The sequence below is a fragment of the Ovis aries genome, chromosome 4 (genome assembly GCF_016772045.2).
Source record: "Ovis aries strain OAR_USU_Benz2616 breed Rambouillet chromosome 4, ARS-UI_Ramb_v3.0, whole genome shotgun sequence".
NCBI lineage: Eukaryota > Metazoa > Chordata > Mammalia > Artiodactyla > Bovidae > Ovis > Ovis aries.
This window is the reverse complement of record NC_056057.1, coordinates 83,789,772-83,816,434: the sequence shown is the minus strand read 5'-3', so window position 1 is coordinate 83,816,434 and position 26,663 is coordinate 83,789,772. Positions and strand designations below refer to the sequence as shown.

Below are 26,663 nucleotides of genomic sequence, written 5' to 3'. Positions count from 1 at the left end.
ACGTGCTGTCAGTCAACTTCTTAATATGTGTCTCTTACGGGTCAAATACTCTGTTTTGTTGCCACATATGGCTGATAGAAGAAAGTACTTGCTCTCGGGCCATCTGAATTTAGGAAGATAGGTGCAGATGACAGAGAGCATTGCAGATGGTGTGAAGAACCATGGAAACAAAACTGAGGGTCTTCAATCACCCAGTTTCTACTACGCACATGGTAAGTATTGTAGTTTATTTTGAAACAGCAAGCTCATTCATAACACGTACTAGTTCATATTCAGCCCTAACTAGAACCTTGTAGATATCAATTTACTCATTTATTCGACTGGCATGCAGTAAACATTTAGTGTTTAATGTGTGGCTGGCTACTGAGTTTATGAGAATCAGTGAAACAAACTCCTTTTCCTTGAAGGATTTATAGGATGGTGGGAGAGACTAGAAACTGTAGTTATAACTACAGTTAACTACATTATAACTATAATGGAATTGAGTGTGACAGAGAAATAGAAAAGTACACCATGTGGGTATTTTAAAGCACAAAGGGTGCAGGACTGAAGTTATGTATCAACTTGGGAGTCCTGACTGGGGCAGTTGCCTCTGGCTTTGGGTGGTCCATGTCCCCCTCCCAGGCTGACCTTGCTGGTAAATGCATCAGATTCCAGACAGTGTTTTATGGTTGACAGAGTCCTAGATCCTAGATCAGACCTTATCCCAGTTAAACCTGGCATAGAGATACTTGAGGTCCTTACCAAAATCTGATCTGATAGGACCACCCATTGTGATAGAAAGCCCGGCAAAACCTCATGCCTGGAGAGCCAGTCTTTCCCTTGAATGAGGATGGACGAGCAGAGACAGATGACTAGAAGAACCCAGAGCTTATCAACAACGACAGCTCTCACCTTGCAGCATTTGAGCTGGGGCATCTGGGACTTACCTTTTCAAGGGGGCAATGGATACTGTCTCGGAGAAATGGAAGTAAGTTGGGTCGGTCGAATTCAGCATAAAGGCTGATCTGCTTCTCGTGGTAGCGCTGTCCCTTATGATGGTCTCTTTTGAAAAGCTTATGCAGATACTAAAAAGAGCAAAGGAGCAAATGAGGAATATTAAAATATGGGAGTGATATCTGTTTAACATTGCTATTTTCAGCCACAGACAGACTGGCAGAAAAGCAGTTTTAGGGAAAAATCTCTAGGTGAAGGGGAAGCGGAAAGGAAGACACCTTGGTAAGAGTAAGGAGGTGCTGGTACTTCCTAGAACGGCCCCAAGTGACCTGTTTCTGCCTCTTACCAACCATGTGGCCCTGGGCAGGTCACACTCTCTGTGACTGAGTTTCTTTACTGGCAAAAATCTTCAGTTGTGAGGACTGAATGAGTTACCATTTGTAAATTACTCAGAACCACACCTGGCATGTAATAGGCACTGCAGAAATGTTAATGACAGGAGCTGTTAATATTCTCACCATCATCTGCTTCACCTCAGAACTAAAAGCTTGATCAGTGGTGTTTCTAGATTGTAAAAATTCTCATCCTTTACATAAAGGGGGTAGAGTCATGGAGCAAGAACATGTTCTCAAAAATAACTCCAGTAGCAAGTGCTAAATTAATTCTCATATTTTCTAAATCTCCTCTCAAGTTTTACTGAGATCTGTGTTTGCCATGAAATGCTGCCTCCGCTGGGGACCTCAAAAAGTGAAAAAAATCAAGAAGAGTCAGGTGTTTTGAACCCATTTTCATAGCTGATTCCTTCTTCTGACTGTCTGAAAAAGTTAATGAACCTTCAAGGGAGTGACTGATTCACTTTCAACTTGGAGTAGTAGCAAGGTTATAAATATATTGCACAGAAGTCAGAAATTGATATTCAATGTTTAGTTCATGTTAAATGGACACAAACACCCTAGAACCCACCTGAGGTGGGAAGGCTTCATCACACCAAGTGCATCAGTGTATCTGCCCCCTCGATTGGATTGGTTCTTCAACACAGAGCATCAGCCTGCCCCGAAGTTGTGACGGGGAATGAAGCTGCTGGAGCCTGACACCTGCTGTCGTATATGGTCCCTAAATAAGCCTAACCAGGACACAAGCACACTGAGAACCCCCTCCTTGGGTTAACTGCTCCCTCTCTCAGGCAAGAACTGGGGGAGTCCGAGAGAAGTCCCTGCTCCGATGAAGACTCCGGCCACTCACTGGCATGGCGTCAGTGTAAGCACTGACACACTGCAGTTTCCCAGAGGTGCAAATGGATTAAGAAGGTTCTGTCACATCTTTGGGGCAAACATATAGAGACATCACTTTGCCTGACAGATGATGCGCCATTCAGTGTGAGCACTGCCACCATTCTACCACTGCCCCCCTGACACTGTCACTTGACACCTGCCGCCTGTAATCCTGTCTCACGGCTGAAGGAAGCCAGAAATCACTGCTTTGCAAACAAATTCCATGATGATCCACACAGAGGTACCTTGCTTGGGTAAGCAGATAATCTGGCAATTTTCAATCATGAACAACAGAGCAAAAAGCATTCAGAAAACCACCCAGCAAACAAAGGGACAACCCCCCCCCCCCCCGCCCCGCCCCGCAAATCACTTCATGTTCCTATATTGGAGTCTTCAAAAGCTTCAATGCATGAAACTGACTTATAAATGCTCTATTTCCTAACCCTCCTCCCGGGGAGCAAAGAGGTGCGCACAGATACAACAGTCTTCTGTGATGCTCACAGGCCTACTGGAACAACCCCTATTTTCACTGAAGACTTCTCTGGCATCATTTTGAAAGGACATAGAAAAACATCTCTTCCTGCTTTGCTCCCATGACGATAGCAATGCAGAGAATCAAAGGAGCCCCCCAACAAAAGAAATCTAGAGTAATGGGTCCAATGGCACCACCACATGACCACGTAAGAAAATAAGGCACAGGCTCTGTCAAAAAATGAGGCTCTGATCTGTGAGTGTTCTGTGTGGTCCTGGACATGGAACAGCTGTGTGGTGTTTCCTTAGCAGGAAAACTTGGTATCTTTGGTGCACAGTCAGGGCACTGGCTTGGCTGTAACTGATGCCATAATTATATTAAATGGTAACTAGAAAAGTGTGGACAAAGAATACTACCTGCCATTCGTAAATAATAAATATTGTCCACCATCAAGCCCTCAAAGCCACTGCAGCCAACCCAACAGTGCACCCTGAAGGGAAGTCAGTTTGGAGAAAAACACACACTGGCCCTGGACAGTTAAGATGCATATCTAAGGGATGATTTCAATGAGCCCACACTCTACCATCTTCCTATATAAAGGAAGGCACTAAAATCATTAACTTGAGATGTTTGTTTTCTATGTCTATGGTTAGCGATAATCTTTTGATGTTTCACTATATATATATATATATATATTCCCCGCCCCCCCCCCCCACCCCAGCAAAAACTGCTATACATCCTGGCTCCCCTGACCTCTTTGGAACAGTCCCTTAGCGCTATCTAAGAGGCTGCTCTCCCAGGCTATAGTTCTCTGTATGTGCTCAATACCACATAATTCTCAACTTTCGGCATGTGTGTGTGTGTGTTTTTTTTTCCCTTCAATTGACAGAAGGAAGTTGTTTACTCCTAGACATGGTTTGATAATACAAAAATGTGATAACTTTTTTTTTTAAATCACAATTCAATTGTGAGTCAAAATTAAAGTTCCTGATCTGTTATTAATTCCTACTCTGGATTCTGATCATCTGCTGCATTATAATAACTACAGAATATTGTTTGTGTTCACTCCAGTCTTCTCAAACCAATACTGGAAGGTGACTTGCTGCTCTATTCAATCAAAGGGCAAAAGAGGAGGCCTGTCATGCTTACCACATGCTGCAACTCTGGTCTGTCTTCTAATTCTTCCACTACTTTTTTAATCTATAGGGAAAAAAATTAAATGTAGAGTTATGAGGATACAAATATAGCTGTGAACTTATCTGATAAACCTCTCTCTTCTTTATGGTGATAGTGGTCTCAGACACTCATCTGTTTCAATATATAGAAAGGCACTCACTGAAATTTTATCTTCATTGTCCAGAAGCATGTCAACAGCTTTCTGCAATATGAAAAAACACCCAGTCACTGAAATTTGCCACAGAAAAAGAGAACACAGAACGTAATGTGTTATGCATGGTATCACCACGAAAGGCAGAGGGCCGGTTTTACATGGATAAGAGGGTTCTTAGCTTTAGAATGGTTCCTGAGATATTTCTAAATGTATTTTAAAATCTGTTTCACTCTGCGGTCTCTGTGTTTTGCATACAACATAAAATGGTGCTGTGCTACAACTCACAATACAAAGCATTTGTATTATTCCTAGTATCACAAAAAAAGAGCTTTCTTTCTGGCCATGTGAATACTGATGGAGTCCCTCTACAGACTCCACAGATAAAAGGAGCTGGTCTTATGTGGAGAAGAGGATAAGACACAGAAGAAGGGGGGGGGAAAAAGACACCTGAAGCTTCATAACAGTATAAAGCTTATGGATTTACAGAATTGAGTTTAGCCACCTTTATCATTCATGAAACACAAGTTAGACAGTGTTTGTAACAAGAGGCGGTGGGAAGACAGCCCACCAGACTAAGCCTCATACAGAGTCCCTGGGTCTTGTTCTTGACTCTATTACATTGCCTACCTGTCTGCTGCATTTTTTTTCTGAAACATTAGGATGTTGGAAGAGATTACCTGTAAGTTATTTTCTAATTAGAAAGTTATGTGATTCCTTGAGTTCATGCTTTTGAATAGCAATGAATTTGAACTCATTCATCTTTATCTACAGCTTCATATGCAAAATAAGCTCTTGAGATATATGAAGGGTGGGTCAGTCATAAGGGGAGACTGGCTATGGGAAAATTAATTTCTATATAAGTTGCTCATCCCCTTAATCATCTTCTGCCAGAGAAGCAGGACCTCTGCATCTGAACTTCCTGGGAACTGCACTATTTTAAAATCTGTACCCCCTAACGACTTGACTCATTCAGTATGAAAAATGGGCTAAAAGCAGCTTTCATAAAAAGTAGATTTACCTTCTATTTAAATTAAGTGTGTGAAGTCTAATACACAGCATGTAATAGATATATAACACAGCACATAATACCCCTAGATACAGTAAAATAAAATTTTAAAAAGTCCAAGTAACCTTTTTGGAAGCTTAAGAGTTCTACTCTTTGATTTATCTAAAATTTCAACTTTTCGAGTAACAGCTACTGTGTTTTATGAAACTCTTTCATCACTAGAACTTGGCATTCACTTTCTTTTTTAAAATACATACAAACAATTTCTACCACTTTACAAGACCCACTGTGAGATGTGGAGGCTGGGTGCCCTCATCAGATAGAAGTGAAAGTGTTAGTTGCTTAGTCGTGTCTGACTCTTTGTGATCCCCAAGGACTGTAGCCCTCCAGGGTCCTTTGTCCATGGAATTCTCCAGGTAAGAATACTGGAGGGGTGGCCATTCCATTCTCCAGGGGATCTTCCTGACCCAGGAATCAAACCCAGGTCTCCAACACTGCAGGCAGATTCTTTACCATCTGACCCACCAGGGAAATCATCAGTCAAACATCCCACTATTCAAATCCACTTTATTATCTTCTTTTTTATCTTTTTGTCATCTGAGACCAATGGAAACTCCACATGCTAAAGCTGTGAATGCCAAAGAATAAAAGTGCAACAAACAGACCAGAATAGTTTACTTACAGCTTGAATACAGTTAAGCTGTAAGTTGGGACAGACAATTAAGAGGATTGAATGAGCTAAAGCATATGGCTAGTTTCTCTGTTCCTATGAATTACAATGACCTGTTTTACTAAAAAAAAAAAAATTACTTCACATAAACACAACTTTAAAAGTTCCACATCAAGTTATGATTGCTTTTACAGAAAAACTGCATCAACTAAAGGCGTCCTGAATGCCAACTACTAAGAGAACATCTGGTAAGGGTCAGAGTGTTCTGAACAGTTAGCATACAACAGGTTATGTGATTTATTAACTACTCCAGCATGTGGACAAATGCCTATTAAAAACCTGGGACAGCGCAAATAATTTATCAGTAGTAAAATAAGAAACACATTATAACTGACTCACTCTGCTGTACACTTGAAACTAACATACATGATAAATCAACTATACTCCAATAAAGTTTTTTTTAAATAAAGAAATCTTAAAAAAAGAAAAAGAAACATTACCTCAGAATCAAAATCCATTAATAAAACAATTTTATCCTTGATAGAACTGAAAAGATTATGTTTGTGGATCAACTGGAAAACATCCTTATGTCTTAATGTTAGGTATATTTCCAAAGCATTGCCATAGTTTTTGTCATAGGTGTACCTGGTAAGACAAAAGTTTTTACATTAATGTTCATCAACACTTCTAATAAAACATGAAGATATATTCAATAAATCATGTTTTACTTTGATGAAAACTGAAATACTTGTTTAGAGATAAAAATTAACTTTATTTAGAAAAGTGTTCCTTGGGATTGAACTATGTGACCAGTAAGTATTTCTTTCTTAGAACCTTGAGAAAACGTTAGAAAATTTAAAATATTCTATTGTCAATATTCTGTCAATGTTGACAAAAACTAATTTCTTACAGAAAACTCTCAAAATGTTTTAGAGAAATCCATATACAAAGAAATTATGACCCCAAATGAAGGAAATTCTTATTCTAGTAATAGAAAGTTACAATTCTTACAAACAGTATTCAGCTGACAGATGGGTGATATTCCAAAAGCTTATCTGTAAGGAGGTTGTATAAAATTCAAATGTGTTTTTGTGTTGAAACAATGTTTTCACATTGCTTAATTTTGCAAGTCAGCTCCTAAAGGCCAATTGATGCTAAGCTGCATTGGGTCCATTATTAGTACTACAGAATTATCAGTACTCTTAGTGTTAATAACTAAAGAATCCAAGGAAAACTAGAACAATGTTTCCATGAGAAAATGATTAGTGTTCCGACTCAGTGCCACAAACAAAACTCCTTTCATGGAAAGTCTTAACAGCCCTGATTCTAGGCCATTGGGTTTACTTTTCTTGGGCTTGGGCAAAAGAGGTAAGAGTGATAGAAGGGTTTGTCTGAGATGGTGGGAGTGTGAGGAGGGACTGAAGCAAGATGGTCTTCCTGAGATTACAGTGTGCTTCTTGTTTCACTAATCAAAGGTCCTAGGGCACGGGGATACCTTGTCTGTCTGCAATCAGGCATTTAGTACAAAGCCCAAGTCACTGAAAGTGCCCCAAAATACAAAAAGCATTGACCAAGCTTCCATATTCTGAAACCTGACTCAGGGCCAGACACTGCACTCAGTTCTTGATTAAGAAATTTCATGAAAACCAACCCATACAGAACGGCCCCCAGTGATCTTATAAAGATTGTACAGTTTGAGAAGTTTACTAACTTGCAGACCCAAGAATGACAGAAACCAGGGCCTCACTGGGAAAATAACTCGCTGCAGTAGTTGAAGACCTGGCGTCCTTCCCTCCCCAAACCACTGCCTCCACCAAGTGGTGCTGACCAAAGCTCCTCTCCTCTGGGAAATAAATTACAACTGTACAGTCTCACACATTTCCCTTACCTTACCTTCTAGCTGTACACTGGAGGCTTATGAAGTTTTTTCAACTAAGAGTGAATATAGGAAAATGGTACATACAAACTTGCATTCTCCCAATTCAGTTTGCCAGATCTAAAATATGAAAACTTTTCATGATGATCGATCTGGGGGGGGGGGGGAAGCATTAAAATATACTCACAATTCTGCCAGGGTTTTAAGTAAGGTCCTGTTCTGACTATCTTTCTTCAGGTGATCCCGAACCGCTTGAACTATTACTGAATTGTTGTACAGATCTCCTGGCCATTCTCGGATCAACGTGGCAAAACCCTAACCAATGGGGAAAAAACAGAACACTCTAAGAAGGAAAACAATCCCAAGACGTCAAACAATGCCTGAAAGTTTTCATGGAAAACACACAAAACCATTTATGATGAAAACATTGGTCCATGAACATATCATCAATTTTCAGACTATGGGTTTGGTGGTGGCAAGGGAGGCAGAGAATGACCACATCCATTTCCACTGGCCATTCCTGAGAAGTGAAGTAGACAGAACCGTCCCTGCTCTTATTATTGGATGAAATGCATGAGGAAGCAAGACCCCGGGGTCCTTCCATCAGGCACCACTGCAGAGTTTAGGTCTACATGCTCTCTCCTCATTGTGGACTCACTGTAACACCTGGAAAGCATTCTTTGACATCTTACAGACACTGTTCAAGTCAGCTGCGCAGCCAGCACTGTGCACGTGGTGGCTAGGCTCCCATGGTGGAATCACCCAGCATCCCATGTTCAGCAAGTCATCATCTCTATCTTCCTTCCACTCGGTGCCTCTAACTCTAGTTTTGTTTAGGGATTTGGGACTTTGGTTCAAGTCTTATCCCCTGCTCTTACTGTGACTCTTTCTGGATTTCAAATTTTGTGGTTCTCATAGAAAATTCCAGATGCCCTGATTGAATCCTGTCTCCAGTGCTGTGGATCCTGACTCCAGAGCCTTCCACTGCTGTGAGCCAGTGTCCTGGGTAGCCTCTGCCGTGCTGATTCCTAATTTTAGCCTTTGTAACTCAAAGTACTGGGGAGCAGTTTTACTTACTGATCTTTGGCAACTTTTAGGGGGAAAAAAACAAAACCAATAACCTTAAATGTTTCTATAGATAGCAGAAGAAATAAAAATTTTCAGTTCAGTTCAGTTCAGTCACTCAGTCGTGTCCGACTCTTTGCAACCCCATGAATTGCAGCACGCCAGGCCTCCCTGTCCATCACCATCTCCCGGAGTTCACGCAGACTCACGTCCATCGAGTGCGTGATGCCATCCAGCCATCTCATCCTCTGTCATCCCCTTCTCCTCCTGCCCCCAATCCCTCCCAGCATCAAAGTCTTTTCCAATGAGTCAGCTCTTCACATGAGGTAGCCAAAGTACTGGAGCTTCAGCTTTAGCATCATTCCTTCCAAAAGAAATCCCAGGGCTGATCTCCTTCAGAATGGACTGGTTGGATCTCCTTGCAGTCCAAGGGACTCTCAAGAGTCCTCTCCAACACCACAGTTCAAAAGCATCAATTCTTCGGGACTCAGCCTTCTTCACAGTCCAACTCTCACATCCATAGATGACCACAGGAAAAACCATAGCCTTGACCAGACGGACCTTAGTCGGCAAAGTAATGTCTCTGCTTTTGAATATACTATCTAGGTTGGTCATAACTTTCCTTCCAAGGAGTAAGCATCTTTTAATTGCATGGCTGCAGTCACCATCTGCAGTGATTTTGGAGCCCCCCAAAAATAAAGTCTGACACTGTTTCCACTGTTTCCCCATCTATTTCCCATGAAGTGATGGGACCAGATGCCATGATCTTCATTTTCTGAATGTTGAGCTTTAAGCCAACTTTTTAGCTCTCATCTTTCACTTTCATCAAGAGGCTTTTAGCTCCTCTTCACTTTCTGCCATAAGGGTGGTGTCATCTGCATATCAGTATTCTTGCCTTGAGAACCCCATGAACAGTATGAAAAGGCAAAATGATAGGATACCAAAGAGGAACTCCCCAGGTCATTAGGTGCCCAGTATGCTACTGGAGATCAGTGGAGAAATAACTCCAGAAAGAATGAAGGGATGGAGCCAAAGCAAAAACACCACCCAGTTGTGGATGTGACTGGTGATAGAAGCAAGATCCAATGCTGTAAAGAGCAATATTGCGTAGGAACCTGGAATGTCAGGTCCATGAATCAAGCCAAATTGGAAGTGGTCAAACAAGAGATGGCAAGAGTGAATGTTGACATTCTAGCAATCAGTGAACTAAAATGGACTGGAATGGGTGAATTTAACTCAGATGACCATTATATCTACTACTGCAGGCAGGAATCCCTCAGAAGAAATGGAATAGCCATCATGGTCAACAAAAGAATCCAAAATGCAGTACTTGGATGCAATCTCAAAAATGACAGAATGATCTCTGTTCGTCTCCAAGGCAAACCATTCAATATCACAGTTATCCAAGTCTATGCCCCAACCAGTAACGCTGAAGAAACTCAAGTTGAATGGTTTTATGAAGACTTACAAGACCTTTTAGAACTAACACCCAAAAAAGATGTCCTTTTCATTATAGGGGACTGGAATGCAAAAGTAGGAAGTCAAGAGATACCTGGAGTAACAGGCAAATTTGGCCTTGGAGTACAAAATGAAGCAGGTCAAAGTCTAACAGAGTTTTGCCAAGAGAATGTACTGGTCATAGCAAACACTCTTCCAACAACACAAGAGAAGACTCTACACATGGACATCACCAGATGGTCAACACCGAAATCAGATTGATTATATTTTTGCAGCAAAAGATGGAGAAGCTGTATACAGTCAACAAAAACAAGACCAGGAGCTGACTGTGGCTCAGATCATGAACTCCTTATTACCAAATTCAGACTCAAATTGAAGAAAGTAGGGAAAACCGCTAGACCATTCAGGTATGACCTAAATCAAATCCCTTATGATTATACAGTGGAAGTGAGGAATAGATTTAAGGGCCTAGATCTGATAGATAGAGTGCCTGATGAACTATGGAATGAGGTTCGTGAGACAGGAGACAGGGATCAAGACCATCCCCATGGAAAAGAAATGCAAAAAAGCAAAAATATTCACATTCTTGAAAAAATTATTAATATTAAATAACTCAATGAATGCCTTAATGAGGCTTCTCTGGTGGCTCAGATGGTAAAAAATCTGCCTGCAATGCATGAGATCAGGATTCAATCCCTGGATCAGGAAGATCCATTAGAGAAGGGAATGGCAACCCACTCCAGTATTCTTGCTGGAGAATTCCATGGACAGAGGAGCCTGGTGGACTACAGTCAGACAGGACAGAGTCAGACACAACTGAGCGACTATCACTTTACTTCAGTGCCTTAATGAAGTACTTTTAATTGGTTTAAATGATACTTAGAAATGAAAACAGCATGGTGGAATTTGCTTCTGTAAAGTAGTACGATTTGGTAAGAAGAAAAATCATGAGAGAATCAGGAATATAGTTTCAAGTCCAGTTTCTACTCAAGTATCCCCTGGGAAGGATGGCAAGAGATCAGAACAACAGGCTGTGTATTTTCTATTCAAACTGCAACTTTCCTTCATGTGACCATGACTACAGTTTGATCTGTGAGATTTGGGAAGGAGATTCACTCAGTAAAGAGGACATATTTTATAAAACCACTGAATCACAACATTAAAATATTCTCTGAATCAAAATGATACTTTGGATCAAGTACAAAGGATCAAGTTTCTGTCTTCTTAAGACTCTGTAATTTATAAGATTAAAAGAAAAAAGTCCTGACAAGATTTCCACCCCAATACTAGCAATTCTCAGTAGCCTTGAGACCAGGAATAATTCTATTCAGGGAAAGATGAAAGCTTGGCTCCTTTTTTATTTTCCTGATTCAGTTAATAGCCTTGCAGCACTGCCAACTTCTAATGAAAATAAGACAAAATGACCGGTCACACTGCATGATTAAAGACGAGACAAATCCAACATACACTGAAATAAACACTTACAATATTTCACGTTAGGCTATTCTCTGCTTAACTGATTTTATGGACCTCTAATTAAATATGATGAAAAATACTGATGAAATTACCCTGAAGCCTTTATTAATAATTAGAAGACACAGTTATCAGGGAGCTATTAGGATCCAGTGGCAAAGTAAGAGAATCCCTTGGTGCCCATCATAGAAGTAAAAGGTTAAGGACTATTCATTAAACGAAATGCCACAAAAACCACCCCATTTTTAACATGCTTATATATCTGTTATTAATATTATAAAGCAAAGCTTAACTGTTTAAATAATTCTGGTAGACTATAAATTAAAAATTAAATTTAAAAATTTCAGTAGAAACTCCATACAAAGAAATCCTGAAGCACCAGTACCTTCAAGACAATATTTTAATTTCATATATTTTTAAATTATATTTCTTATCAATGTTTAAAAAATGATTTTATTTTTGGCTGTGCTGGGTCTTTGCTGCAGGCTTTTCACCAGTGGCAGAGAGTGGTGGTTCACAGGCTTCTCCTTGCGCTGGCTTCTCTTGTTGCAGAGCATGGGCGCTAGGGTGTTCGGGCTTCAGTAGTTGCAGCTCCCGGGCTTAGAGCGCAGGCTCTATAGTTGCGGCTCATGATTCGTGGCATGTGGGATCTTCCTGAATCAGGGATTAAACCGGTGTCTGCTACACTGGCAGGCAGATTCTTTGCCACTGAGCCACCAGGGAAGCCTTTTATATTTTTAATCTGACCTTTAGTACTATTTGGAGACTTCCCTGGTGGCTCAGACGGTAAAGCGTCTGTCTACAATGCTGGAGACCTAGGTTCGATCCCTAGGTTGGGAGGTTCCCTGGAGAAGGAAAACGCAACCCACTCCAGTACTCTTGCCTAGAAAATCCCATGGACAGAGGAGCCTGGTGTCCATGGGGTCGCAAAGAGTCAGACATGACTGAGCGACTTTACTTTCACTTAGTACTATTTAGAGGCACAGAATTATCATCCACATTATATGTGATCAAGTGTTGCTACACAACACTGCTATCTGATCAACTCCGTGACAGTTTAATTCAAATCTAAACATGAAACTGAGAATGATGGGAGCTAAAATACGAACTACTTACAAGAGCTTATGACAAAGCCCAATTACTCATAAACTTCTTAATGACTAGGAAGACACCCTCAGTTCAGTTCAGTTCAGTCGCTCAGTCGTGTCCGACTCTTTGCGACCCCATGAATCACAACACGCCAGGCCTCCCTGTCCATCACCAACTCCCGGAGTTCACTCAGACTCATGTCCATCAAGTCAGTGATGCCATCCAGCCATCTCATCCTTTGTCATCCCCTTCTCCTCCTGCCCCCAATCCCTCCCAGCATCAGAGTCTTTTCCAATGAGTCAACTCTTTGTATGAGGTGGCCAAAGTACTGGAGTTTCAGCTTTAGCATCATTCCTTCCAAAGAAATCCTAGAGCTGATCTCCTTCAGAATGGACTGGTTGGATCTCCTTGCAGTCCAAGGGACTCTCAAGAGTCTTCTCCAACACCACAGTTCAAAAGCATCCATTCTTCGGCGTTCAGCCTTCTTTACAGTCCAACTCTCACATCCATAGATGACCACAGGAAAAACCATAGCCTTGACTAGACAGATCTTAGTCGGCAGAGTAATGTCTCTGCTTTTGAATATACTATCTAGGTTGGTCATAACTTTCCTTCCAAGGAGTAAGCGTCTTTTAATTTCATGGCTGCAGTCACCATCTGCAGTGATTTTGGAGCCCCCCCCAAAAAAAGTCTGACACTGTTTCCACTGTTTCCCTATCTATTTGCCATGAAGTGATGGGACCGGATGCCATGATCTTCATTTTCTGAATGTTGAGCTTTAGGCCAGCAAAAAAAAATCTATAATCTTTAAGTTATGCTTATTTCTTCCACTCACAGTCAAAAGTTTTCCAGGTATGAATCAACAAGATACCTTTAATGATATAGGATTTAAAAGTTTCTGGAAAAAAATAAGGGTTGAATAATGAATTGTAAGAGAGTCACACAAATAATAAAATCTTTTCTTATTGTTAAATTACATTACTTTAAAAAGCGGACAAGTATACTAAGCTTTGGTATTTTGAAATAAAGTTCATTATTCTTCCCATATTTTCACAGTACACTCACAATTATTTTTTGGGGGGGAAGGTGTACAAAGATGGAATATTTATGACAATTATTCTAGGTACTCAGAACATATTGCAAAGAAACAGGAACAGTCCAAGTCTTTTTTCACTGAAGAAACCTTTTCCAATAACTACAGCCAATAATGACCTCTCATTTTTCCATATAACACATTACTCTGCCTGTTTTACCTATTTCCTAGTTACTTGAAGCTTCTTTATATGGTGTCCCCAGTCTGTAAATCCACTGAAGGCTGGGACTGTATTTTCCTCTTGGATCCAAATAAGTACTCAGCCCAGTCTTCGACCATGGTAGGTTCTAAAGATGTGTTGAATTGAACTGAATAGGAAATAAATAGGAACCATGCTCCTAGACTGCATGAGTTAGAACCTAGCATAAATGGCATACACCATTACCATGAACTCTTCTGTACAGATCTAGAAAGGAGCAGATCCAGGCTGGGAGGGACGATTGGATCATGACACTAGAACACATGCTAGTTAGAAAAGAACATGAATAAATTCTGTCCCATTAGTATGCACAATTAATAAAGAAATATTTTGTTCAATTTTAATTCGTACTAAAGCACTTAGTCCCTCCCTATGATAAAAATACAGGCTTAAAACAGTAAAAGAATTACATTGGGGATGCAGGCATCAGAATGCTTGAATTGAACATATCTAGGAACACTTGGCTGACAGTAACTGACCAAGTCCCTGTGTTATTAAAGGATTACAATCTTAAAAGTCCCTTTAGATCTTAAGCTCTAAAAATAATCTCAGAGTGAGAAAGTAGTATTTGCATTATTACTTCTCTTTAAATGGACTCAGTTATTGGTTAAAAGAGTGCCCAAGCAGGCACTCAAAACACAGTTCTTTTTCTCATGCCCTCTCTGATTGCCTCTTTCTATTTATATTAACCTTTCCGCAAGTTTCCGCACATTCGTGTGGGAAGGAAGAAAGTTGTAAATAAAGTCTTCCTTATTTTCAAACTTAACATCAGAATGTGTGAAGGCAAGGACAACTTGTAACATGCTGTGAGGTACCAAAAATGAAAACAGATCACTGGCTTAGGCTCCTAAACATCAGTAGGAGCTGAAGATTGCACCACTTTTACGAAAGACTGTGAAGGTTGGACAGAAGCTGGAGAACAGGAGCCCAGGTCTGCAATCTACCAGGGTATGGATCTTCCCAGCAGAACTTACCAGCCTTGTCTAGAACCTCCCCACCAGAAATCTCATCTTTCCCTCTGGTCAGAAGTAGGAGAAGGCTGAGTCTTTCCACAGCATTTCGTGGAGAGCCTTATGAGAGGATCTGGCATATGATGTAATAATTTATCTGTTTATCTTTGGGGTTTGTCAACCTCAGTCCTGCTGACATTTAAGGACAGAATTCTTTGTCACAGGGAGCTGTCCTGTGCATTGAAGGATGTTTAGCAGCATCTTGCTGGCCTCTACCTACTAAATGACAGTGTTGCCAACTTGCCAGTTATGACAACTAAAAATGTCTCCATCACTAAATATTTCTGGGCGAGTGGGGGTGGAGCGGGGTGTCCGCCCTTGTTGAGAACTGCTGGTTTACATGCTTAGGTGTGACTGAGACTATACTGCTGCTGCTGCTAAGTCGCTTGTCATGTCCAACTCTGTGAGACCCCACAGATGGCAGCCCACCAGGCTCCACCGTCCCTGGGATTCTCCAGGCAAGAACACTGGAGTGGGTTGCCATTTCCTTCTCCAATGCATGAAAGTGAAAAGTGAAAGTGAAGTCGCTCAGTTGTGTCCGACTCTTTGCGACCCCATAGACTGCAGCCTACCAGGCTCCTCCGTCCATGGCATTTTCCAGGCAAGAGCACTGGAGTGGGGTGCCATTGCCTTCTCCAGCTAAGACTGTGAGCTACTGCTAAATGCACATCATTTCAGTCACACCTGCATGCCGAGTGCCTAGCACATTCCTGGAATACAGCAGGCATGAAACAGATTTTCCGAATAAATGTGTGTTAAAGGAACAACTTTAAAAATTATAATCCATTTTGGGAGACTTCTCTGACGGTCTAGTGGTTACGACTTTGCACTTTTACTGCTGAGGGCCCAGGTCTGATGGCCTGATTCCTGGTTGGGGAATTAAGATCTTGTGAGCCATATGACGTGGCTGGAAAAAAAAAAGTCCATTTTGGGTGCATGCAAACACCAAATTTGAATTCAAACCTAGGCATGCTTATTATATATGGCCATGGGCAAGTTATCTCTTTAATCTTTAGTTCTCTGTAAAATTGGATATTACTAGGTATAGTGTTGTTGGGAGTATAACATCACAACAGGCAAGTAAAAGTGCAGAGTATATGGTAGATAAGCAATTTAAGTACTAGGTTTCTCCTTAATCAATAAGCAAACAGATCACTTCCAATTTCCTTCCTGCCTTCCGACTTCTCTGATCCTCCTTTGGCAAAGTTCTGAGTTTCAGAAAGTTTTACATTCTTCAGGGTAGTTAGAAGCATGGTTAGCAGATGTTATTCTATCCCTGAAAACCCCCAAATGGTACTTGATCCTTTTCCTTTAGCTCTATCAAGAAGCTAGCTTTAATAAATCTTCAGAATGTCCACAGATTAGACATTTTCTCTAACAAGGTTTACATGTTTTTAATTGTCATCAGAGTGTATGTACCTCCAGTTTCATTGACCACACAGAAGCTGCAAAGCTGTTGCCTTTAAATCAGCTGCTTCACTGTGCTATTTCTCTAGATTTCTTAACATTTTCCACTGAGAACAAGATGACCATGTTAGAATGTCATACCTCATAATCACTTTCCAAAAATTCATGTAAGATCATTTCATAGATGAGTGGTTTCAGAACTGGATCCCCTCTCGGCAAATAAGGACTAATCGCCTAAGAAAAGAAAAAAGAAAAAAAAAAAAACTTTAGAAAGTAGCAAAGTAAAACTGTACTGCATGCAATAGGCAGCAAGTATAAAAGTATACATTTACTTTAAATTTTAAGGCAATAGAGTACTTTGGAAAAATATTACAAGGATAAAAGATTCAAATAAGCTCGTTTTATATTTTTAAAAGTACATATGGGGTGTCTACATGTATGAATAAATTTGAATCAAAAAAATTCACTCTGTTAAGTAAACTTTCTCTCTTCTTGATGAATTAATGAAAATCTAAGTTATAAGAGAGAATGTCACAGAAGTTACATGATATCTACTCATGTTTTGAAATTAAGGGGAAATACATCTTGCATTTTTAGCTTTTTTAGTGCTGTATTAGAAGTTTCCAATTTCCAAACACTTGAAAGTAGCTCCGCAGTACACCACCTTACCAATCACCATGCTCTGTCCTAGGGACCCACAGCTTGGGGCACTGTCCCCAGGAGCTCACAGCTTCATAGGCTGATATCTAAACAGCCAATTGCATGCTAAGTGTCTTGAAATAAGGATGAACAGGAAGCTGTGGAGAGGTGGATCTTGGAGACTGAAGCAGAAGTGACCGATGCCAGGAGTCTGTCAGGCAGAGAGAGAAGGGCAAGGGCACCCTTGGAGAGGGAACAGCATGGGTAAAGGCAGGGAACCATGAGCACCCACTATGCATGTGGGGAGGTCAGCATGGTTTGGAGACGAGGCTCGAGAGAAAGCTGAGAGGGGGTCATGAAAGGAAATCTGGATTTGATACTTTCAGCAGGAGGGGATAAGAGCAACATGCCTATTTTTTCAAATAGCTAATTCCAGGTTGGGCTTCCCCTATGGCTCAGTGGTGAAAAATCTGCCTGCAATGCAGAAGACTTGGGTTTGATCCCTGGGTCAGGAAGATCCCCTGGAGAAGAAAATGGCTACCCACCCCAGTATTCTTGCCTGGACAGAGGAGTCTTGTAGGTTTGTGAGACCACGGGCTCTCACAAAGGATAGGACATGACTGAGCAACTAACATGTTCACTCTGGGTTAGGGTTGCCCACAGATCTACAAGAAGGCCCTTGTAAGATCTCAGGTGGGAGTTAAGACAGTGAGTGGTACTAGAGGGGGAGGAAAGGCCCAATCAATACTGATGATGTGAGACTGACAAGGATTGGCAATTAAACAGAAGGAGGAGGTAAGTTACATGTGGCCAGCTGAACAACTGCAGTTTTTAAAAGCATACTCATAATTCTAGGAGAGCACTTGTAAAGGCTCACAAAAACTGAAAAGTGAAAATGTTTCACACATACCTACAGGCACAGGAACACTTTACTGATTAGTTTGGATGTTGCACACTAAATTGAAAGATTAAAGAAATGAAATTATCAAAATTATTTGTTGGAGCTACCTGGTCAAAATGTTTCATTTATCTTCCAGTAAGTAAAATACTGGAAAATTCATTAATTATTCAGTACATGTGAAAAAAGCCTTCTGTGTATAATCTACTATGATTAGACCATACCTGTTTTCCATACTCATTAAAAAGAACATTAAAACTTCATCTGAACACCGAGGGAATTGGAGGGAGATAAGAAAGTGAACATATCGTACATGTAATATATATGTATATATTTTATGCACATAAAATATGAACCAGGCTTCTGTTTTGTAACTAATTTCTAACAGTTTTTCTTTCTAGTGAAATGGTACTCGCTTCCCAATAAAGAGCTGATTACTACTGTCTTAATTTTATTTCCATTTCAATATTAATATTGTTGTCATTGTTGTTTAGTCACTAAGTCATGTCTGACTCTTTTGCGACCCCATGGACTGTAGCCTGCCAAGCTCCTCTGTCCACAGAATTTGCTAGGCAAGAATACTGCAGTGGGTTGCCATTTCCTCCGGCAGGGAATTTTTCAAATCCAGAGATAGAACCCGAGTCTCCTGCACTGGCAGGTAGAGTCTTTTCCGCTGAGCTGCCTGGGAAGCCCTCAATATTAATATACAAGTTTGCTTACCTTAAGCTGTCCAATTTCTTTAAATTTATAAACTTCGTATTCCCAGAGTGCTGCATTTTTCCCAAGAATTTTCTGGCATTTGCTGGTTGTAAAAAACATCCCAGGGAGAAAGACAGTATAAATAAAGAAAATAAACAGAGACAGAATAAGCAGTCATTTCCCCTAGTGGTTTAGATAAATCTCTTATCCCAGAGTTTTGACAAATTTTCATCTCAAGTGCCAATGAACATAAAGGTATTTATTACTGGTACTCACTTGACTGCATGTGAGTTGATGGAAATCAAGAAAATACAAAATACTTATACATAAAGATGAACCCCTTTCAGGAGACTTTGATAAGGGTTTTCCCAATGATTTTTCTGTTCTGTTTCCTACTTAACCAGATGAACGCTACTAGTTTGGGGACCCTTTATGCCCTAAAGAAATATCATCATACCTATAAGTATCCATTTAAACCAAATCTTTACTGGCTTTAAATAATGGACTACAAAATCAGGCTTTAGAACATCAGAATTCTACCTCAGTGCATAATGTGGAAAAAAATGTTTATGTATGAATAAAACTTTGATTTACACATCAAAGAAACACATTTCCCTAAATCAGGGGACAAAAATGTGGGCCTGAAGACTATCTTTCCAGGCTGCCTTATAAAATTGGTAAAATCTCAGACTGTTCATGTTTTTTGACACCTCTTTTGTTGAGAAAAATATTTTTCATTTGGTAAAAACGAGACAGTAGGTGGGTAAATAACATGTATCAATTCATTCTATGATTAAAACTATTACTATTCAAAATTACCCATTAGAAAAATGTAAAAAAAATAAGTTGTAAAAAATGACTTATTTGTATTGCTAATATGGCTCAATTCTATTTATATTAACAAATAGTTGTGAAAACATCCTGATTACCGTGCTGCTATATCATACTCTCCTCTTGCCACCAGATGGTTTATATACGCCAAGCCGATGTCCTAGGGAAAATGAAACGAAGGAATTTCCTAGTTAACAGGAACACATGGAGAGTGAAAAAGTTGCCTTAAAGCTCAACATTCAGAAAACTAAGATCATGGCATCCGGTCCCATCACTTCATGGGAAATAGATGGGGAAACAGTAGAAACAGTGGCTGACTTTATTTTTCTGGGCTCCAAAATCACTGCAGATGGAGACTGCAGCCATGAAATTAAAAGACGCTTACTCCTTGCAAGAAAAGTTATGACCAACCTAGACAGCATATTCAAAAGCAGAGACATTACTTTGCCAACAAAGGTCCGTCTAGTCAAGGCTATGGTTTTTCCAGTAGTCATGTATGGATATGAGAGTTGGACTATAAAGAAAGCTGAGCACCGAAGAATTGATGCCTTTGAATTGTGGTTTTGAAGAAGACTCTTGAGAGTCGCTTGGACTGCAAGGAGATCCAACCAGTCCATCCTAAAGGAGATCAGTCCTGGGTGTTCACTGGAAAGACTGATGTTGAAACTCCAATACTTTGGCCTTCTGATGCGAACTGACTCATTTGGAAAGACCCTGATGCTGGGAAAGATTTGAGAGCAGGAGGAGAAGGGGACAACAGAGGATGAAATGGTTGGATGGCATCACCTACTCAATGGACATGGGTTTGGGTGGACTCTGGGAGCTGGTGATGGACTGGAGGCCTGGCGTGCTGTGGTTCATGGGGTCGCAAAGAGTCAGACACGACTGAGCAACTGAACTGAACTGACGGAAAATTGGGTCTCAGTTCCTGAGTGAGCCATGACACTGGGTCCTATTAGCACTGCTGACGAGAACCTATCCACACTATACCTCAGTTTGCTTTATGTAATTATGCTCATTTCTTTCTCAGTCATATTTAAATATGCTTGTATTTTCACAAATTTTAGAATTCATAATTTTTTAAAAGTTGCTACTTTAATGGCTCCTAACCTGCCCTCTTCTAAAAAGTGTCCTACAAAAGAAATCTCTGATATGAGAAACACAATCTAATTTCATGTTATCACTAGATATAAACTTGTTTCTTGTGCTTTCATTTGTAAAATATGAGTTATCTGTCTCTTCTACATCTCTGAGGATACGCTGTAAGAGAAAAGAAACGACAGGACACCACTCAAAAGGGAAATATTCAACTTCACATCAACGTGAAAATGAAAAACAGGACATTCAAACCCACACGTTTTCTGATGAGGAAATAGCCTCAAAGCAGTGAACTGACTGGCTTCCCAGGACTCATGCTCATTCACTTAGTCTACTTTGGTTCTGAGAGGATTTCGGGTGGCCTGTGTCACAGATACAGGGGACCTCTTATGACCCTTATGAAAGATTAGCTCCATGCAAAAGCATCTGCATTAGAAGCTTAACTCAATATATGTAAAAAAATAAAAGAAAAAAACTTAGATTTTTAAGTTCTACTTTACATACAAAAAAATCTTTTGTGGAACTTCTTCCTAGATGGCAGAAATGGTAGAAGCCCATTTCTCTCTGCTTGCCTTGTCCTAGGAAGGAAATATCCAGGCATGATTAATGTAGAGGACATGCCCATTTCAAGAGTGAGGGGAAATACCCAAAGTTCTTAGTTGATTCAATTTTACTTTAAGGACGACTAGGTAGGAAATCATATTCCAAATCTGTTGGAACTACAGGATAAAGAAAGAGTGACTAACTTTATTTCTCTGAAAATCACAGATCACACTATCTATAGTGAGTCTACAGGTTCAGAGAAGAGATGCCTCCTTTGCAGAGTCAATTTCTCCAACCTTTGTTGCCTGTGTTCCTTTAACCTTAACCTGATTTTATCTCTTTCCCCTTATCATAAGCATGTTAAATGTCTCTCTTACACAAAATACCCAGGACTACCAAAAACCCGCCCATGATGTCATAGTCCCCACCTGCAGTCTTGAATCTTTTCCACTTTGCAGCCAGCCTAATAGTTTCTATTCTACTCGACTTCATCATCTCCTATTCACTTTCACTCTGCCAAGCATGTCAAGAATAAATAATACATGTACAGAAAATGTACTTGTCACTTTCATGTTACCAAATCCAGCGTACAGCTGACTAGCTGAGCTCGTCTTAGTTTTGACCTGCTTACTTTAATATACTCTTGCACTGGTAGGACTACTCCATTTCTAGATAATTCTTCCTTATTCTCTACAATTTTCAATGAATAAGTTCCTGAGTTATTTCCTTTGTATACTCTTTGAGAATTAGACTATTTTGAAGAATTTTAAGGTGGGAAAGTGCGGGCAGAAGGAATTCGCATTGGAACCCAAACAGCCACAAAAGACTAATGTTCTAATCTGCATTTGTCAACCAGGGTCCTGGGCTAGATTATCTCTAGCGATCTTTCACACTCAGAGAGTACCATTTCTTTTCTGGCTTTCCATCTGCACATTCATAGTCACAGTTAACAAAGAAATGGTCTTTTATTCACAATATTTTTCCAGAGTCCAAAATGTAATAAAAATGTATCTGATGTCCTAGATTAATCACCATAACAAAATAAATTGGGTCTGTTCTTATGGAGACATGGAAGCAATCTAGCTTTATGAAACTACTCTCTTGATAAATTTCATGATAATGTGATTTTACCTATGATTTAAAGTAACTTTGTCACATATAACTGGAAAGCTTCGTATTTAAAGGGTATTTATAAATCCAGTTTCCAAATTACCTAAGACTGCCTCCTAGCAGGTGTTCAAGTTTCTTGTTTACAAGCAGAAACTGATCTAATAAAATGAAATATTTCAACCTCACAGGCTAGAGAATTCAAGGGAAATAACTTCTCAAAATGTAGGAAGAATCTGTTCTTCTCAAATTACTTGCAGTCTCGTAACTTATTGAAAGGTAAAGTTATATTTCAAATAATAAAATTATATACTTACCAGAATCTTATGTCTTTTAATGTTCTTTTGGCTAATTTCAGCTGCCATCAAAGCTTCCTGTGTTTACAAAAGCATGACAAAGGAGGAGGAGGAAAAACGGGAGTGGGTAGGAGAGAAAGATATTGAGGTTGTAAACAGTATATTTATTATGTTTTAAAGTTATGGGCTACATAAATAAGCCCCGCTTTCCCATGGCCTTTGCTTCAAGCACAGGAATTTTTAATGTTATGGTTGAGTGAACCTCACTGAATTCAAACTGAAACAAAAGCAATCAACCAAAATGAAGACTTCTCTTATTTCCAAGTGAATTCATTTCCACATTAGGATACTGGAATCACATTTCAAACACAAATTAAAATACAACAAAATCTCCTAGGTTCAAAGAACAACAACAAAACATCCATCTGTCATTCTAAATCTGTTTGACGTGTATTAACCAAGGGGCACTTTTCCTTTATGAAACATAAAAAGTAGCCTATATATATACACATGGGTATAACTACAATAAGATTTTGAAAATCTCTGATTCTATTTTTATTTTATTAAGTTTACAATGATTAGTTTACCACAACTGTTTGAAACCCTAATTTATTTCTTTAAGAAGCTACTGGATTCAAAGCTATCAAGGTAATAAAGGTTGATATTTAAACCTTTAAATATCAATAACAATAAAGTATCAATACTCCAATACAATATATGGAGTATCAATACTTGGACTCCAAAGAGTTTATATATTATCAACTGGTATCAATACTTGGTATCAATACTTGGATTCCAAAGAGTTTATATATTATTCAATAAAAACATTTCTTTTCAAATCATGTCAGGTGGTTACAAACCTGAAGCACCAGATAAATGGACTATTTTTTGTTTTTTAGCTAACTAGCAGATAAGCCTCTCCAGAGAGCTTCCCTTACTAAACCACCACAACAGTACTTTTGTGGCTATTAAAATAATGTTTTCCTTTTTTTAAAAAAAAAATTCATGATGGGACATTATCTACTCAAACTAGTCTGACCCAATACTCAATGAAGTGGACAACATCATTTTATCTAAAAAGGCAGTTCGAACCATCCTAAATGAGTATAATTTGATAGCTTTACTTCTACATATGAACTAAGCACAATATAAATGAACTAAGCACAAGATAAATTATGTCACTAAAATATTCAAATAGTTGATCTTGAAATACTAGCTCAATTTTATTTTCCTTGAAAAACTACCAAAGAAACACATCAGTAGGCTGGATTTAACCTACCCCCTCCCTCCGTAGCCAACTCTTCCTTCAGTGAACAGTAAAGCCAGTCCACCTTCCTGCCATCTTTATTCCCTCTAATTTCTGAAAACCACAGTGTAAAGTTATCAGCCTCCCACGTATTATTAGCTTAGAGCATTCTAGTTGACCAACATGAAAGATTTATTACAAAAAATGCTTTTATCCTCTTTATGTTACTGATCTGTCAATACTTTGAAAAAAGTAAAAGCAAAACTACTTCATATTTCTTCTTTTCAAGAAGCCAGTCGATGTGGTCATCTTGGTCTCGTTCCTTCGCTACAACAACATCCCTTGGACTCACGATGTAAAAGAGTGACTCCCCTTCCGAGTACTCTAGAAATGAGAGAAGAGACGAACAACTTGGCTGACTCAATAGGAGAAACCTTGGCAGTGGTCTGGAGGACTTGGTTAGACTACCCAACTTTAAGAGTGAGTAGAAAACTCTCCTACCTTTGAAATGAATGTGTCTGGCTGTGATTGAAGAGGGTGGCAGACTAGAGGTGAGAATGTCAGAATCTATTCCAGTGTTTTAAAAAATATTTACATGCAAAACAATTTGAAAGAAAAAAGAAGGAAGAGAAGGAGGAAGGAAGGAAGAGGAGGAGGAAGGAAAGAAGAGAAGGAAGGGAGGAGGAAATACCAAAAAATCTTTAAAAAAATAAGGAGGGCTTAAAAATCACGTTTCATAATTAACATTCTGACCTCAGTTGAAAGTGCTGAAAATTTTTGGTGTCTATTATATATAATTTATCTACTGTATATAAACTTTATTGATGGGCATTTACAGCACTGTTCTATTTTTACAGAACAATTACGCCCTACAGTTGGCGATAAATGTTTCCTCCTCATCAAGGTCAAGGCCATCTAAAGCATAAATGACAGATGCCCCAAGGCCTGGGGACATCATCTATCACTGCAGCATGTTGCGCACAATGCCGATGGTAAGGGTTTCCTGCAGAATTCAATTATAAAATCTGTTCGGAAGGGTTTCTAAGTGTGCAGCCAAGTTTGCTCTAAGGAAAAATACCTCGACTGGATGCATTCTCCTGTGAGTCATATTTGCTTTTTTCTAAGGCCAGAACAGACACTCCCATTTCCCAGTTGATCAAGGGCTTCATATAAGAAAACTCAGATACAGAATATTTCTTCATTTGTCTCTTGACCAAAATAACTGATAATACTCTCAAAACATGTTGTTTTTAAAGAAGGAAAGATGGTCTCAACAGCCAAAGCTGTTCTATTTTTTCATCAATGTATTTTTCAAGAAAAGAGTGACACCAAAAGACCCTGATGCTGGGAAAGACTGAAGACAGAGGATGAGATGGTTGGATGGCATCACCAACTCATTAGACATGAGTTTGAGCAGGCTCTGGGAGTTGGTGATGGACAGGGAAGCCTAGTATGCTGCAGTCTATGGGGTCGCAAAGAGTCAGACACTACTGAGCGACTGAACTGAAATGAAAATACAGATGCCCCTGGTATGACTACAGAGTAATGGTTCTCCTTTTATTTCCAAGCAGGGACTAAATGTATTCATTCATCTACTCGACAAATAATAGCAAAAGTCTAGTATGTACCATATACTCTTTCAAGCTCTGAGCATTCAGCCATAGAAGGACAATTTCTCTGCCAACCCAGAGTATGCCCGAGTGATATGGCAACCACAGAACCAAGCTGCTTGACATCACTGTAAGTCAGGTGTCACATGAAATAGGACAGGAGACCAACTGTAAGAACAAAGACCACAAAGCTTCCTTACCTTGGTCTTGGCTCCATCTCTACCCCTCCCTTCTGCTCTGGGAACTCAAGCAAGTTCTCCAGCATCTCTGGGCCTTGGCGTCTTAATTTTCAACATGTCCAGATTAGCTCTAAGAGCCTTTCAGCACCTTAATTTAAATTTTTGTTTGTGCTACTCAGGTGAAGGGGAAAAAACAAATATAAGAAATCACATGAGTCAGATCCTTGATCTGTCTCACCTAAGTGATAATCTCTACATTCATTTTCCTGAAAGCCCCTCACGGTCAGAGCATCAGAAGAAATCTCTTCACAAGTCTCAGAAAGTGGCTGGATGATATCCAATCTGGGTCTGGCGCAGTATTCTCTTTCCTGGGGGAGGAAGAAAGGCTCATTGGAATTACATTTCTATAAATGATACAAATTAATTCTAGGTAGCCATAATTAAATGCCTTGCTTTGATAAACCTGGCAGATATAAGTTCTTGTCACCAGCAGCTGTGGATAGCTTCAGCAGTGGCTTACTTTGACCTTTCGTATGTATTGTATGTATGTATCGTACTGGAGCACTGTACCACGTCAGCAGTCACGGCTGGCTACTGAACATCTGAAAGGTGACGACTATGACTGAGAAACCGAGCTTTGAATTTTATTTAATTTTCATTAATTTCAATTTAGACAACCCCATGAGGTTAGTGATTACAATTCTGGTCACTGCAGTTCTAGACCAAGATAGAAGGGGAAAATATGCTTTAATGAGGGCCTATGACAATTCCACTAGCTTAGTAAGTGACTATCCACAGATACTCTCCCGAGTCCTTAAATCACCCTTGGGAAGTATTGTTGTTCCTCATTTGCAGAGGAATGAACTGAGGATCAAAAAATTTACTGAGGTTAAAGTTATGTAAGTAAGTGGTAAGACTGGGATTTATGGAAAAACTGGTACTATATTTGAAATCAAGTTTGTTTTACTGTAAAGCTCATGCTCTCTGAGTATTCAGCACAGGAGCATGAAACATATACTTGGACTATTTTCCAAAGCAACAGGAGCTAATGCAGTGTGGCACTGGTACAGAGAATACAGATGAAAGAAACAGCATGCAAGAAGTCCAGAACTACCCCTGAATCTCCAAGGTCCCCCAATAAAACAGTAAGCCTCACAGATAC

At 39.7% G+C, this 26,663-nt stretch overlaps 1 protein-coding gene across 9 annotated transcripts in view; it reads right to left on the bottom strand.

Annotated features, from left to right (window-relative positions):
* The window catches only part of VPS41 (VPS41 subunit of HOPS complex), a 210,074-nt gene that overhangs the window by 18,948 nt on the left and 164,463 nt on the right, over positions 1–26,663 (bottom strand). For all 9 annotated transcript variants that reach the window (XM_060414804.1, XM_012177008.5, XM_060414805.1 and 6 more), the window contains 11 exons: positions 25,740–25,869; positions 23,981–24,096; positions 22,488–22,544; positions 19,521–19,582; positions 18,613–18,694; positions 16,497–16,589; positions 7,749–7,876; positions 6,186–6,330; positions 4,016–4,057; positions 3,829–3,879; positions 930–1,067 (listed from right to left, as the gene is read on the bottom strand). In XM_060414804.1, the coding sequence (XP_060270787.1) occupies positions 930–1,067; positions 3,829–3,879; positions 4,016–4,057; positions 6,186–6,330; positions 7,749–7,876; positions 16,497–16,589; positions 18,613–18,694; positions 19,521–19,582; positions 22,488–22,544; positions 23,981–24,096; positions 25,740–25,869 (1,044 nt within the window). The remainder of the gene's footprint in view (positions 1–929; positions 1,068–3,828; positions 3,880–4,015; positions 4,058–6,185; positions 6,331–7,748; positions 7,877–16,496; positions 16,590–18,612; positions 18,695–19,520; positions 19,583–22,487; positions 22,545–23,980; positions 24,097–25,739; positions 25,870–26,663) is intronic.